Raw genomic sequence first — 17,572 nt, forward strand, 5'->3', positions numbered from 1 at the left:
AATGAGGTCAGCTGACTCTACCTGAATAAACTGAATATAGACCAGGTTATTCTTCCATCAATGGATTAATTTTTCTTCATATTCCAAGATGAACAATATCAGGATTCATGGTGCTGGAATTGTGAAAGAGTTCAGGGTTCAGGGAGCATGAGATCATCATTTATCATTTTCACACATGGATTGATTGATTTTTCACCACAGATCCAGATCTTAACCTCATTGAGAACCTTTGGGATAAAGTGCTGGATGGAGAAGAGCTGCTTTGTGCAGCGGTTGGTCAGAATCTACCATCATCAATGCTGCTGCTGCAAGATCTTGGTGAAAAATTAATCCAGAAACACTGGATTGTGGGAAATAAATCTTGTGACGTTGCAGAAGTTTATTGGAGAATCAATGCCACAGTGAATGCAGCGTCACGCAATCAAAGATGCAAATATCAAAGACGATGCAACCAAATATAAGAGTGTGGGACATTTTTTGTGTAATTATGAAAGAAAGTCAATGGAGAAACAATAGGTGTAAAAATGAATTCCTAGAAACTGGTTTTCTGCCCATTATCACGAAGTTCAAAGACAAGATCCAACAGAATTATTCCCGGCTCTACAGAGTGCCGTCTGATCAAAGATCAAACAGAGCATATGTAACTTTCTTTATACGGTACAGCAGATTGTGTATACAGACAGTAATACTAGGGTAAGATAATGAATATCACGGCTGTCAATCAAACAAAAACATCCAATTTCTGAAATGATTCAATTTCAATCTCTAATTGTACGATGTCTGGATTAAAACTGGTAGATATCTCAATATATCGTAATTGCAAAAACTCTATTTTGTAATATTAGCAGTATTCAAGTTAAAAGCTGTCTATTATTTACTGTGATGATTTAAGGGTAATTTTAAGTTGTTGGTGTTTATATGCACATGCTAAATATTTTGCACTGTAGTATCTTGGTAGATTATTTTACTACATTTGATTGTTTTTTATGTTACATTGGTTATTTTTTGATAGTAGATAGAGATATTATACATTGTTTTTACAAAATACACAAAATATTAGAGATATTTTTTTATACTTGCATGAAATCCAACTTTATTATTTATTTTGTTGTACTGTGAGAATTTTTTGTTTCCTGGGATGAACTGTGGTTATACTGGGACGAGGTTTTGGGAGATTATTGTGTTTACATTGCCATAATATGGCTCAAACACAAGCAAAGAAACTGTATCAAAACTAACACTAACACAAACTAGCAGACCTTTTTTAATAAGACAAATGTACAGTCCGATTGGGTCAAAAAATGTCTCTAAAACTAATAAACAAAGAAACTGTGTCAAGAGCCACTTATAGAAACAATGCAAAAACAAAATACTTTAAAACTACAAAGTTAAAACTTTTCTTCTACTTCAATCTTACTTTCTTTTCTTCTTCTTTTTTTTTTGCAGATCTGAAAAATAATCCAATTTGCATTTAAAAAACTGTTATCCGATCCAAACCATGAGTTCTGTGGTCCATTACACCACTGCCAAAAAGCTTGAATTGAGCTAAAAAGGAAAAGGAAGTCGAGAGAGTGCAAAAGCGAGAGAAAGAGAGATGAACAGAAAGGGCAACTACTGCCTCGGTCACCGTGTAAAAGGGCCTGCAGAGATGTAAAATCACGGCGCCTTTGTTGAATCAAAATGCTTACTCATAAAACCCCCCGACGGGAGGCCTAAAATAAACACACTCAGGCAATAACCCGCTTTTATTATCCATGTGAGGCAAAGAAAGAGTGACTCGCAGATTAAAGCGGACCTGACAGGTGTTAGTAATAAATGTCTCCTTGTGGATGCTCAACTTGAATTTGTGTCACTTGCAGAAAAGTTAATTTATGGCAGCAATTATGGGTCAGGCAGTGGAGGGGCTGGACGAGACAGACAGAAGCCGAGGGAAAGCGAGAGCCTGAGCCTGAGCCAGAATAAAAAAAAGAGCCTGAAGGAGAGTCTGAGCGAGAGCACAAACGAGAGTCTGGAAGAGTCTGAGAGAATCTGAGTGAAAGACTGAGTGAAAATCTTACTGAGAGCCTAAGCAAGAACCTGAACTACCTGAGTAAGAGTGTGAGAGAGCCCAAAGTGATAGATTAAATCAAGAGTCCAACATAAGAGCCCAGGCAATAGCCTGAGTAAGAGTTTACAAATTGATGAATGTCCTACAATATGTTTGGTTGGGATGTTGGTTGGTGCTTTAGGAACAGTCATGACAAAAATAGGCCAACTAAATTAAATTTACTTAAGTCTAAACAAGAGTCTGATCAAGAGTCGAAATATGAGTCTAAGTAAGAGTCATAGCTAGAAACGGGATCCAAAACATGAGCAAGATCCTGACTGAGACCCAGAGAAGTTACAGCAAAAGCAAGATCCAGAGTCTGAGCGAATGAGAGCCTGAGTAAGAGCGTGAGAGAGTCCAACGCGAGAGCCCAAGCAATAGCCTGAGTAAGAGTGTAAACAAAAATCTGTGCAAGAGTCTAAGTCAGAATATAAAGAAGAGACCAATCAGGAGACAGGGCAACAGCAAGATCCAAAACATGAGCAAGAGCCTGAGTGAGAGCAAAAGCAAGATCCAGAGTTTGTGTGAGAACCCGACTAAGAGTCTGAGCGAGAACCTGAGTATACCTAAGAGAAAGCCTGAGCAAAATCCTAAACAAACCTGAACAACCTGAGTAAGAGCGTGAGAGAGCCCAACACGAGAGCTCAGACAGAGCTAAGAGTCTGCGTGAGAACCGGAGTAAGAGTCTGCGTGTGAGAGAAAGTTTAAGCAAGTACTTGAGCGAGAGAATAAGCGAGAACGAGCGAGAGCCTAGCAAGAGTCTGAGTGAGTGAGAGACAGAGTAAGAACCTGAGTAAAAGCACAAGTGAGAGCCTGACCAAGAGGCCAAACAAGAATATGAGAGAGAGTCTGAGAAAGTGAGAGTTTGAAAAAGAGCCCGAACAAAATTAAAGCATTTAACACAATGAGTCTGTGAGGATCAGAGCAGGAAAATCAGAGAGGAGGAAGGAGAAAAAAGGACAAAAAACAGAGAGATTATTGGAGAGGTTTCAGGTTCTGCTGCCTCATTCCCCCCGTTTCCCTGTCTGTTCTGTACCCTCGTCATTCGATGCTCCATCCGAATCAGATTACGTGCATTAGGACAGTTCTGCTGAGCAGTTCATCCTTCCACATAAAACACACACACACACACACACACATACAAAAAAATGTATTTTTACCATTACAATTACTGGCAACTTTTCAGCAAGACGTTTTGGAGAAGACCAGATACTGTGTTGTGTAATTCAGCAAGGAAAAAGGGAATTCTGAGATTTAATAAAGTAGTTAATAAGAGGTTTATTTGCAGGGTTCTGAGTGGATCCTGGATCACGCTGCCTGCCATCAGCAACCAGAGTCAGAGAGAGAACCATGGTCTCTGTTGGCCGGAGTGAATTACGTAAAATAGTCAGACTAGTGATGGGGGAGTTCATATGAATGGGGATGGGAAAATGTGCCTTCCAAACTGAAAAGAAAATAGAATAAAATAAGAAATTAATTATTATGTATTAAAAAGAATTCCAATAAACTGTACAGTAAAAGTCAAATGTTCTGGGTTTTTCATTTTTTTTTATATTGTAAATTGAGTAGACAACAGATTTCTCTTTGAGGAAGGATCTGAAGACTCTTGAAGGTGAGATCTGCAGGTGATATTTTAATCTCAGTATCTTCATGAGGGAGAGTCACCTGGAATAGTTTTCTCACGTCTTGAAGGAAGGAGTTCCTGGAGGTGCTGAAAACAATAGTTGCTGCTTTTCCTTCATTTTGCTGTGAAGCTCCAACTCATTTCAGTTAAATCACCTCAAATCACTAGTTAAATCACAAATCTCAGTTCCGAATGTGCTAGGAAAATGCTTAGTATAGAAGGACAGAATCAAAATGAATACTCGGTTGGTGTGAGTGAAGTGGAGGATACTGTATATATATATATATATATATATATATATATATATATATATATATATATATATATATATATATATATATATATATATATATATATATATATATATACATAATGCTAGAAATGAGAGAAGTCAATAATCAGGTGATTATGGTCTGGGAGGTGTCAGCTGATCAGTCATGTGATCTGCGGAGAGAGATGCTGAGGCATGCTGGGAGATCTTCTTCTAACTGACAGCTGTTCAGTGTCAAAGATTGGTTTTGGCCAGGATGAAAGAAATAAAAAAGAACATTATTAATTGAGGAGGTGTCAAGACTTTAGACTAGTACTGTATAAACTCAATTCAAATAGAAATAATACATAAAAAAATAATAAATAAATACAGTACATTTAGTTCAGAAATAAAGGTAGAAGAAGCAAAGAAGCAGACAGACAAAGGAACAGGTTTGAGTTGAGACGGGATCCCGCTAGTTGACGGAGAAAAAAGGAAAAAGGTTGAGAGAAAGAAAGAAAGAGAGAGAGAGAGAGGATGAAGGGATGTGTGTCCACATTCTATTGGAAGCCAACAGGGGAAAAAAGTGCTCTTTCTCACACAAACTAATGAAGGCCGCTGAGACTGGAAGTCTGACTTTGAACAATGGCCGTACACACACACACACACACACACACACACACACACACACACACACACACACAGTGCGTTGGATTATTAACGCAGTTTTTCGAGATGCACAAGAGCCCTTTTACGGCGACACACTTGTCGAGCAATTAGCTCACGCCAGCTCAGTGACGGGTTTTACACTGAGTTGCAGGGGATTTTTATTTTATTATTAGTTTGCTAACACTTCCTATGAACCCTGTATTCATAATGTATTATACAGGCATTTATAATGCATTATATGATATGCATAATACCTTATAATGTGTGTAATAAGCCTGTATAATAACTCATAAGTACTTAAAGTGGCAGTCATAACAATATATATATATATATATATATATATATAAACTACAAGTATAAGTGTTTATAAAGAAAGGGCTCATAATGCCATATAATATATGTTCGTAAGAACATTGTACAATGTAGTGTAGTAATGCACTATAACACAGATCAGATTTGGTATATTTTGGTATAATGCATTATAATATGCAACTATGATTTCTCAAATTAAGCTTTTATATAAGTGCATAACACATCATAAAGCCTTATATACAGTCATTACTGTCAAGACATTATAGTGAGGCATAATACAATTTACTTCATGTTTAAAGAGCATTTGAAAATTCACTTCACTTAAAAGTCAGTAATGACTGTACACTAAATATGTGTTATAGTGCATTACAACAGTACATTGTACAATGGTCTTACGAACAGATATTATAAGGCATTACAAGCCCTTTCTTTAAAAACCCTTATACTTGTAGTTTATAATTTGTTATGAATGCCGCTTTAAGTACTTATCAGTTATTATACAGACTTATTACAGCCATTATAAAGTATTATGCATGTCATATGATGCATTATAAAATATATTTTTAATTGGGTATCTAAGGGAGCCGTTCAACAAGACAACAGACGACGTGACCTAAGGCACACAGTGCTGAATGCTGGGTATAGTAAATCACATGACCAGGAACAGATAGAATTACCCTGCATAGGCAGCGATGCAGGATCAGATGGTGGATTAGAAACAGTGATGGCTAAAATTGGATGGTGGTGATGATGTCAGTGCTGACTGCAGTGTAGCTGAAATGCTATTCGAATTGATCCCGAGCTATCCGATCAACGCCGCTGAAATGGAGACTGGAAGTGGCAGAGGGGAGTCACATGACCACTGCAGAGAAGAAGAGAAGATGAAACCATATCTCCTGCAGTGCATCGCTGTAATCCGATTCCAGCAATTGAGTCAAAAACCAAAAAAAAAAGTTGCTTGAGATTATAAACAAGAAATATGGAGTTTATAGTCCTATACTATAGAGTCATCATTAGTATTACCACTTTAGTATCCATATTAATAAGATTTCTCACCAGTTTTATTTATATATATGTTTATATATATTTATATTTAACCTTTATTTAACCAGGAAGTCCCTTAAGATCGAGATTTCTTTTGCATATGCTTAAAATTTGCCAATTGATGCCACTTTGAGGATCTTCAACTTCAAGTAGTCATCACATCGTCATGCTCCACCGTCATTTATACAAGAAAAATAAACAAAAACAAATAAACAAACAAACAACAAAAGAAGCATTTATCATTTATGATGTTTGATTAAACCTTTTGGTCCCACTTTAAAATAAGTGCCTCGAATAACTGTGTAGTTACACATTAATAATCAATGTATCATATGTAATAACAGTGTAACTACTGGTCAAGGACGCATTGTTACATGTTTATTACAGTTGTACAGGTCATGTACAAGTCAAATATCCTTTTATCCTTTTATTCTAAATTATTTTATTTCTTCTTAATGAAACCATAATTGTTTGTTTTGTTCATTGAGTTCCTTTTTTTAGATTAACCTTGATTTATATTTTTTCAGTCCCTTTTTTGCTACAAATGTTAAAGCTGAGCTGAATTTATTTTATTTTAAAAATCAAATCAAATAAATTTTACACTTTGGAATTTATGCTGCTGCTACTTCCATACTTCTTTATATTATTATTCGCTGTGTGTTTATCTCATTTATTTTATTAGTATTGTATACTTTTATTCTATTTCATTTTTGTCTTCATATTTACAGTATACTAATAATAATATAATATAATATTATTATTATTATTATTATTATTATTATTATTATTATTATTATTGCTCTTTTGGGTGTAATCTGGGTGTTTCTAGAGGTCTTCATAGAGAAGATGTACAGAGTGTGCTCCAGTCTATTCTGAGACTGAAGCGAGACGTCCCTGAGTGTTAAAGCGTTAGCTTAGCGCTAACGCTAGTTGTTGCATTGAGATGCCGAGCACACAGTGGATCTCCTGAAACACCAGCAGCCACTGCAGGACCCGCAGGCACCAGAATCAGATGCGGGAGACTTTCAGAACTTTCTGCTTTACTTTTCTGTCTCTATCTTTACTCTTTCGCTCTTCTTCAAATTCTCTCTTCTTCTTCTTCGTCTTCTTTCTCTCGCTTTGCTCAGCGGGCCGTTCTGGTTCTGTTTCTGGTAGGGGTCACGGGATGACCTTGTTTTTGTCTCGGCTGAGAAGGTGGGGAGAGTTTCTCAGAGCCACTATGCTACCTGATCTTCCTCGCTTTCAGTTCTCCATCGATCGCCTCTTCACTCGCACTTTCCCAAGGACAGAAACCTAACCCGGCCCATCCTCGCTTTCCTCCCCATCCTCATCCTCCTCGTTTCAACCTCGCCCATCCCTCCTTCCCTCCCTCCTTCATCCACCCTTCATCATCCTCTCCTCCTCCCCAATCTGTCCCTCCCTTCCAGCCCCTCCTGCAACCAACCCACCAGTCCCAAGGTTGTGATGACCAGCAGTATGAATTAATAATGTGGGGAGCAGGGATCGCTTTCAGAAAAGCCATTTAGGCGGCTATTGTGTTACGAAAGGCTGTGCGTTCAGCTGGCCGATGTGAGTCGATGTGGCAGAAATGCTATAGGACAGATAGAAGCAGCTCATTCCACCACGTTAACTAAAAGCTCTGCCCTGGAGCTATACATGCGCAATGCGGCCCAGGTCCTCCAAATGACCTTAAACCTCCCTCTACCGCTTTCTCTCTCTCTCGTTTTTCTCATTTTCTCTCGTTTTCGCTAAGCTTTCGCTCAGTTTCGCTCCTTCCCAAAATGTGCAGGTCATTTTACTCTAAAAAAAAACACTTCACTCCTCCGCACCGGTATTTTTGTGCACATGAAACTCATGCACTTCAAAGCACTCGCTTTCTTTTAATCCACCTTTATACTGATATAACACAATGCACTCTGCTCATTTATCACTTCTTCTGAAATGCAGCGTAGTGTTAAAAATAAACTGCCTCTACTGTCCATTGGAAGACTTTGAGTGAGCGATAGCGATTTAATGTCGCGTTTAGCAACAAAATAAGTTAGTAGGTAAGAACTATGCTGTTAACTCTGCTGATGAACTTATCCTGTGCGACAGAAGCAACTTGTGCTCTTTCTCTCCTGGGGTGGCCCTGATGAGAGCCAGTTTCATCATAATGTTTGCAAAGCTTCCGCCAGTATGTTCTTATTTGATCTGTGCAGTACCGAATGGTAATCTGTGTGGGATGTAGCCCCAAATGTAGCCCCAAATCTGCTCCAACACCAGGAGGGTTAAGAAGACTAGCACACGCATCCTCCGACACATGTGAAGTCAGACACCACCTCTTTTTGAACCTGTTTTTCCGAACCTCTTTTAGCATCACAGCGCTAACGCTCGGAGGAAAGCGCTAACAGCGACTCAGTTCTGATACATCAGCTCACAGATGTGCTGATCCACATCACCCTAGGAGTGATAAGGGGAAAGAAAGAGCGCCATCTACTCTATTGTACCCACCCAGAGAGAGAGCAAGGACAATTGAGCTCTCTCGGGGCTCCGGAAGCTGATGCATGCATTTTTAATTTATCCACTTTTTGAAATCTCTGCTATTGTGACGTCCCTAATCTATAGTGATATTCTCGAAATTATTGAAAAAAACAAAAGAAACTGTTCTTAACAAAGACTAAACAAACAACGTGAGCACATCTGTTTGCACATCTGTGTTAGCAGTGGGTGCCACTAAAAAGTAGCTGATTGAAGCATTTAGCATTTAGCATTAGCAGGGATATCCACAGACATTTAAAAACAGTGTGTATGCTATCTACTGTAAGTATTCACCAAATAAACTCCTGCACACTGCTCAGGATTCTGATCTGTTCAAACCCTACCCATCCTGCTGAATGCATTAGCATTAATGAGAGTGTTCAGCATTAAGACACTGACTGGACATGAGCGGTCACGTGATCTCTGGGCTGAAATGTGAGCGAGATTCTGATGTTCGCTTATTCCGCAGTAAAGCCGGTCCTGATATGAAATGATTAAATGATAAATCCCCCCAAGCATTCTCTAAATGTGTGGTACGTTTAGCGTTTCTTTCTTCAGCCAGTAGAAACAGCAGAGCTTATGAACTAGAAGACCTTCTGTCTGGATTCATCACTGAGTACAAACATTACCCAGTGCTTCATCTGCTGCACACCACCGATCCAGCAGAGGAAACTCTTACACGGCTTCAACGGCTGAATTAGAGAATTACAGAGTGCATTTCCTGCATAACCAATGTCAGCATACCACCAAGAAGGACCAACCACATCCAACAGGATTAACTGTGGACGCTGTAAGAGGAAGCTGTCTGAAAGGGATGTTCGGGTGCTAACCCGGATTGTATCCAAAAAACATAAAACCACGGCTGATCAAATCACGCAGAATTCAATGTGCACCTCAACTCTCCCATCAAACCCATCATTTGCATGTTTATTATGCATGATGAATTATGAGTGATTATAAAGCAGTAATAGCAACTAATAGCTGTGTTTATAACATGTTATACATCAATACCAAGAAACTCAATCCCAGCTTGCAGAATCATACATCATGTTTAAAAAAGCTTCCAACTTAAAAACACACCCTCTATAATACTCTAATTAAATATTTTAACCACTGATGAAATATACTTGTCTTAAATATAATATTAGTTTTAGTCACGTATTATAATGTATTATAATGTATTATAACAGGTCTTTGTGCTCTCTAAGCAAAGTGACAGACTTGAAAGTTCTTCCGCATCTCATTTCAAAGCATTTGGAAGCTCAAAGACAGACAGGTGGGGGTAAAAGGGGAGTGGCTTAAGACATTTTGATTCCTCTCTGTTCTGTACGGATTACGATTCTACCCTTTTTCAATCCAATCTTCAGGAGAGAAGGTAAACAATCAGTCGTGATAAAGGATTGGATAAATCCTCAATCAAACACAGCAACCCTTTATTACACAGCCTCGCCCAACCAAATTGGATTCTCCCATCAGAGAGACAGAGCGCGAGAGAGAGAGAGAGAGAGGGGGAGAGAAAAGAATGACAGAAGAACTCTTGTTAAGTTGACACTATCGTTAAAACTACTTTACATTTTTTAGTTAAAGGTCTTCTTCCTCTAAAATCTACTTTTTCTCTCGAGTTGTTTATGATTCTGCACATGAAACATCAGTAAAAGAAAATATTAAAACAAAACGAGTCGATCAGGAAAAGCACCGTGTCTACATCAACCCGTGAATTAGTATTCATGGCTCCGCCCACCTTGGCTCGTGACTGCCCACAGACAGAGCTGAAGCCGAAGTGGTAGGAGGCGGGTCTGTGGGGAGAAGGGGCGGAGCCAAATCCTGTCTTTCTTTTGCTGATCGTAGGCCTGTCTGAATAATGTACTCTATGGACTTATTGTGCAATATATGGGCATAATCTTTATTTTATTTGATATTATTTATTTTTTGATCACTGCTACCCACAGTGGTCAGTGCAGTGAGAGGTTAAGAGGGTTGATGGCGGATCGTGTTTTCGATGATAGTTGCAGAAAGTCACTGCAGCTGGGAACTCTACACTCCCACAGGGATGCAACATGCACACACACACATACACACACTCTCTTTCTGTCTTTTTAGAGAAAAAAAACAGCAACGCAACACAATTCTGTAATCAACTGTGCATCATAACATACAGGTGCATTTAAAAAAAAACTAAAATATCATTAAAAAAGACAAAAAAAGAGCTTCCCTCTGCTAACTTTAAACGTTTATGAAGATGAGGATTTCATTTTCCAGCAGGACTTGGCACACTGCCCATACTACGAAAAAAGTACCAATTGGTTTTCTCCCACTGTTTGGTTTGGTTTTACCCAGGCATAAATCTAATCGCACTACAATATGCACCACTAAACCATGCATAAATCAGTTTCTCTGATTTTGTTATTTATAGGTTTATATTTGAGTAAAATGAACATTGTTGTTTTATTCTATAAACTACAGACAACATTTCTCCCAAATTACAAATAAAAATATTCTCATTTACAGCATTTATTTACAGAAAATGAGAAATGGCTGAAATAACAAAAGAAAGATGCAGAACTTTCAGACCTCAAATAATACAAAGAAAAAAAAAGTTCATATTCATAAAGTTTTAAGAGTTCAGAAATAATCAATATTTGGTGTAATAATCCTGGTTGGTTTTTAATCACGTTCATCATGTTCTCCTCCACCAGTCTTACACACTGCTTTTGGAGATATATATATATATATATATGTTGCGTGCACATTCTTGTAGTAGTTAAGAAGCCGCACACAGTCTGGTGCCAGATCTCCATAGCGACCCAGTTGCTGTCTGTGCCAGGAAGTCCAGGAAGACACTGAATTAGAGTCAGTATGGCCTGATTCCAAATCCACATTAAAACAAGCTCTTCCTCACTTTCCCTTAGAGCCTCTCTTATCTCATATACACTCTGCACACATCATTTAACTGTGTGTGTGTGTGTGTGTGTTGAATAATTGAATAATGACAGCAGTGCACTATACTATACTATACGCTACAGAAGAGCAAGGGGTCCTAATGTTTTGGAATATAAAATTTGCTCATGGTACTTAATGTCTCTTCCTTGCAGTACATTAAATGATGTGAAACAAACATGCATTTTAATGCTGCACACCTCATTTGCATATTGTAGCTTTGTACTATAGGCGTATATATTGTTTTGCATATTTACAATTAATAACATTCATATATCACCTAAAATAAAAATACCAACATTTGATTGAACTGTTTGTATTTATTTGTTCAGTTCAGAATCCGATGTTATTGTGTCATAACCTACAAAGTGTAATAATTTACCTGTTAATGGAGCATCACAATTATTTACTCAAAATAAAATTGTGTTACACTAAAGTAGAAAAATTAGATTAATAATAAAATAAAATAAAATTGTTTGATAAGTGTACCCAAATACCCAGCTTTCCTTTATCTGCACCAACATGTACTATTTTTCTCTTCTCTGCTGAAACTGAGACTCAGTCCTTAATCATGTTAATCTGAGCTAAAGGCTAAAGCTCCTGTTTCCATGTGGGTCAGCCAGACGCGACTCTTCCTGTAGCAGTTTTCTCATTTTAACAGTATATATTTTTATATATATTTTACAATATCATTTTTTGCATTTGGAATCAGTTATTTTTACAATTGTTTCAGTTTGTAGGTTTTTTTTTCCTTACTACAAACTTTTGTACCATTGTTCTAAATCTTTTGACCAGTAGTGTGTATATATATATAAATATATAATACTACACCAATAATAATAATAATAATATATTACATTTAAATAACTAAATAAGTACACACAGATAAAAGGTGCAGGTAAGATAAGATATGGTCCTCATAGAGTCCTAAAAATCATAAAAAACACACACACACACACACACACACACACACACACACACACACACACACACACACACACACACACACAAACACACACACACACACCGAGACGCAGCAGAGTGTGAAGGTTCAATGCTCCAGGCAACAGCAGTCCTGATAGTGCATGTAATACTTTTATTATTGTTTTATATTCACAGAGCGTGACCATATCATTATTATTCTACTTACTGAGCCAACCGGGACCCAGAAGGAACAGGAAATTGCCGCCTCAATTTTCCCACATTTTTTGGTGAGGAATATTGGCCCGGGTTTCTGAATGAAACTCGCCAATCTGAGGAACACTCCTCATTTGCCTGCGCGATTGCTATTGCAGGAGGGGGTTCTGGGGAAATATCGGATCACATTTTATTTTCCAATCAGAATTTGTACTGTGAGGATCTCCTGCATATCTTCCTACAGAAGATAAAAGAATGTATTTTTATTTTTATATTCGGTGACAAACAGAAAGAAGAGACGGAGCGAGAGACGTGAGAGAGAATATGAAAGTGTCGTGTTTAGACAAGAATCTGTTAATTATCAGACTTTCAGGAGGATCTGAATCTTCATCATTCTCTCTCTAAGAGTCAGGTGAGCTCTGACTTTGGCAGATTGCTATTTTAACAGTGCAGCTACCTGGACGTGTCCAACAAACGCTTCTCAGCAGAGGAACCTGATCTGCTTGTTCTTCACGCTCATTCATTCTGTTTATTGTTGATAATAAAAAGATTGGTAAAAGATTGCATAGCTGCCAACAGGCACATGTGTTGACTATTCACTGCCAAGATAGCAATGAACGTCTGACTGCTGACCAATACTCCAGAAATTTACCTGAACACACCTCATTTCCAGACCACAACGTACACACATCAGTGTAGATATATTTAGAAGCACTGTGAGGATCTCCTGCATATATTACTACAGAAGATAAAAGAATGTATTTTTTATTTTTTTTTTATATTCAGTGACGAACAGAAAGAAGAGAGGGAGCGAGAGACGTGAGCGAATATGAAAGTGTCGTGTTAATGACAATCTGTGCATTATCAGACTTTCAGGTGGATCTGAATCTGATGCAACACCTCTGGGAGACGGTATAACGGGACACGGGCAGCATGAAAGCCTTCCAAAACAATCTGCAGGAACTGTGTGACACAATCGCATCAACATGGAGCAGAATCTTCAGGGAATCTTGAGACCCAAACATCTGGTAGAATCCAAGCATCCAGTAAGAGCTGAAGCAGATTTGTAAAAGAGTAACATCATGCATATACAGCAATAATACTGCAAAATATACTCTAAATTAGAAAATGGTTGGTTTGCAGTGAATAGGGTCTATGGGCCCTATTTTTTGGCTCTGCTTAATGTAGGGCGTGTCAGTGTGTCTTTGCTGTCATAACGACGGGAAAAGTACACCTTGCACGACTCGAACCACGCAAAAGGCATCCCTATTCATTATTAAGTATGCATTATTACTAGTGTCGCTTAATGCACCTTATAATCCAGTGCACCTTTATGTTTTCTATATGAAATAGTGCAAAATGATGCAAAATGTTGCATAGCTGAAATGCAGGAATTTATGTGCAGTATATTAATAGATACATAAAAAAATATATTAGGTTCAAAGTAAATGTTTTAGAAACACTTAACACTTTTTTATTTGCGCTTTACATGCTTTTCCAATCTTTTCTCTGTTTGTGGGTAAAGTCTTGTTAGAGGTGTTAAACTGCAAATGCATCCAGTTTATCTGCACTGTGTTTATACGGTATACACACGCACAAACACACACTCAAAACTATCTGATCACCATGATTACTGAACTACGCTGGCATCAGTTCAGCTGGATCTGAACACAATAACAAGCCCTGCAGATAAACCTGTCTATTAAAGTGTATGCGGACGTCGTTCAGATACAAGACGGGTTTCAAAGCCAAGTGTAAACAGGGCCAACGAGCTACAAGTGAGAAACAATTAACACAACATTACAGCACACTTCTAACGCCACTGATAACTGTGACTCCTCGGTGGTAAACATCCCCACGCAGTCCAAGATGCACTCCTCGCATTTTAAACAGATAATACAGACTCTTGTCTCCGATCAACTGCACTCCAATCGCGGGCTTAATGTGTGTATAAACATCATCTGTCGCTCTTAACACTCGCAGACCAACTGTTCAACACGGCAACAGTTTTCAGCAGTAAAGAACTTTATTCTGAATGTATTTCTCAAAAAAAGTACAGCTCCTAATTTTCTCCACTATGAATAAGTCAAAAGTAAATAAGTTTAAAGTTGTAAATATCGTTTTGACCCATTGTAGTTAATTTTACAAAGAACCATTGACTTCAGCTTCTGATCTTCTGTAATTATTAATGCTTAATAAACCAGTAAAACATAATACTGTCAGCAACACCTTGTTTCTACACCCATTATCCATTTTCAGCTTCAATAATCATATAGAACAATTTGCACTTTGTAATATACTTTATTATCCTTCCTTCACCCTGTATATATATATATATATATATATATATATATATATATATATATATACTGCACTGGAAAAAAAATAAGAGAGTACCTAAAAATTATGATTTTATTTTATTTTTTTCCAAATTGAAAACCTCTGTAACATAATCAAGAGGAAGTGGAAGAGTGGAGGAGAGTGAGTGATTAACTACAGTGTTTAAAAACTCCAGCAGCACTGCTGTAAACTACAGTCTGCAATTATAGAACTACAAAGTGTCCTGTTTGTTCATTGGAGCTGATCTGATGGAGCATGTCATAATTCATAATTTGATTAATCTTGGTCCGTGTACTTGTTAATAGTGAAGTGTGTGTGTGTGTGTGTGTTTACCTGAGGCCGTGGATGTCCCTTGACCAGGCACTGTAGTACGAGTGTGTCTCCCTCCCGGATGGTGTAAATCCTTTCACTGATATTATCCTCCTTCACCACACACGCCTGCCCGGAGTGAACGATCTGCGCATTCGCAGGGGCTGAAAAAAATACAGAGAGAGAGAGAGAGAGAGAGAGAGAGAGAGAGAAAGAGACATTTTATGATTAAACTCTAATTTGTGCAGCATTAAAGACCTTAATGTTTTAGAACAACCAGATCTTTTGAACAACTATATCACAAAAGTTGATTAATATTGAGGAGATTCAACATTATGACTCTACTAAACAGCGTCATTATTATAGCCAGTGTTCAACTCATCACTCACAAGACAATACCTCACAACTTACACAGATGTGAGCATGCATTCCCCTGCAGTGCTCAGACCCTATTGTCTGCATGCCACTGTGTTAGAAGAAAGCCTCTTCTGAAGCTGATGTACAAGAAAGCCTGCAACCCCAAGCACATCTCCAATATGACAACTGCTTTGCTGAGGAAGCTGAAGCCAACTGAGCACCTGTGGGGCATCCTCAAACAGACACTGAATGTGGAAGAGGAATCCAGTGGTAACCTAATTATAAGTCAAGTTGTTCATAAATGCTTTTTAAATCATTTATTATTTGAATGCTCATAGCTGTGTTATAAAGCCTTCATGTAGGGACCCTTCAAATAAAGTGTTACCAATTCAAATTCAATCCCTTTCTCAAACCCTGGTTAATCTGCAGGACTCCAGCTGCACATTAAAACATGAGAAATATTATTTTAGGAAAACCTGAGGAGAGGATTTAACACCTGTTCTGGTCCAACAGCAGCCCACACTCTTTTACTCAAAACTGAGAAAAGTCTAAGGTGGAGGGTGGCCACATCACACGGCTTAAATTAATGACTGCCATTACTAGCACAATAAGGCTACGCTAGTTCCGGGGGGCTTTTATTGATGACTGGCAACGTACAATGGATCTCTCACATTTACCCAAAAATCCCCAACTCAGTGATTATACTGCAGAATTTACTTTAGAGTTGCCCCACATGAGCTTTTTCAAATAAAGTTTTTCATTTTTTAAAGATTTTATTCTGTATAAAACCTGGCTGCACCGGGTTTGCTGCGTTTTTAGCACTGTGACCTCCTGTGTTAATTATCTCATTTGTTTTTTTTTTTTTCTTTTCAGAGTCAGAAGAGCTCCAGGATTTTGTACAGCATCAACTTTGTCTGCTCGGCACTGTGCTAGAAGAAAGCCTCTTCTTGAGCTGATGTACAATAAAGCCTGCAAACCCCTAGCATATCTCCAATATGACAACTGCTTTGCTGAGGAAGCTGAATCCAGTTAAGTACCTGTGGGGCATCCACAAACAGGTAAGCTGTAGTGAGCTTTTTCAAATAAAGTCATTTATTAAAGATTTTATTCTGTATAAAACCTGGCTGCACAGGGTTTGCTGCGTTTTTAGCACTGTGACCTCCTGTGTTAATTCTCTTATTTTTTATTTCAGTCAGAAGAGCTCCAGGATTTTGTACAGCATCAACTTTATCTGCGTGGCACTATGCTAAAGGAAAGCCTCTTCTGTAGCTGATGTACAAGAAAGCCTGCACACCCAAACACATCTCCAATATGACAATTGCTTTGCTGAGGGAGCTGAATCCAGTGGTAACTTATAATCTGGTAAGCTGTAGTGAGCTTTTCCAAATAAAGTCATTTATTAAAGAATTTATTCTGTATAAAACCTGGCTGCACAGGGTTTGCTGCGTTTTTAGCACTGTGACCTCCTGTGCTAATTCTCTTATTTTTTATTTTTTATTTCAGTTAGAAGAGCTCCAGCATTTTGTACAGCATGTTCTTGCTGTTTGACTTCTGCCCAAAGTATCATCCAGTCAAGTTGCGGTATAAAAGGATGTACCAATTTCGTTTGGACGCCTGCAAAAGAGGAACAGCAGCTGTCCAGGAAATAACTCCTGCTGAAGAGCCTGTCGATTGGCTGGTGGTGCGCTGTTCAAATAAAACATAGCAATCAACTGAAGAACTCCGCTCCTAAAATCCTGAACCCCGGCCAGAGCTCAGCTTCAGCGGAAGAGACGCAGCAGTTTGGAGAAGGAAGACCTTGATAAGAAGCCAAAGCCTAATACTGTCTACACTGTAGGCATGTATACATTGAATTTACTTAAAAAAGTAAAGTAAAGGGGAATGAAAGCTTGAGTTAGCATAACTTAAAACATCTAGTTATTACAACTAAAGGGGAAGTTGATTTAACTTTTTCAATTTCTTAAAGTAATGTGGAATAAAATCTTGAGTT

The 17,572-nt window shown here is 38.1% G+C and overlaps 1 protein-coding gene across 1 annotated transcript in view; it reads right to left on the minus strand.

Moving 5' to 3' along the window:
- LOC103023441 (MAM domain-containing glycosylphosphatidylinositol anchor protein 1) overlaps positions 1-17,572 on the minus strand; it is a 229,565-nt gene that overhangs the window by 149,777 nt on the left and 62,216 nt on the right. Inside the window, exon 3 of the mRNA XM_022685148.2 lies at positions 15,250-15,389. Within this exon, the coding sequence (XP_022540869.1) occupies positions 15,250-15,389 (140 nt within the window). The remainder of the gene's footprint in view (positions 1-15,249; positions 15,390-17,572) is intronic.

This window comes from Astyanax mexicanus, chromosome 7, assembly GCF_023375975.1.
Source record: "Astyanax mexicanus isolate ESR-SI-001 chromosome 7, AstMex3_surface, whole genome shotgun sequence".
NCBI lineage: Eukaryota > Metazoa > Chordata > Actinopteri > Characiformes > Acestrorhamphidae > Astyanax > Astyanax mexicanus.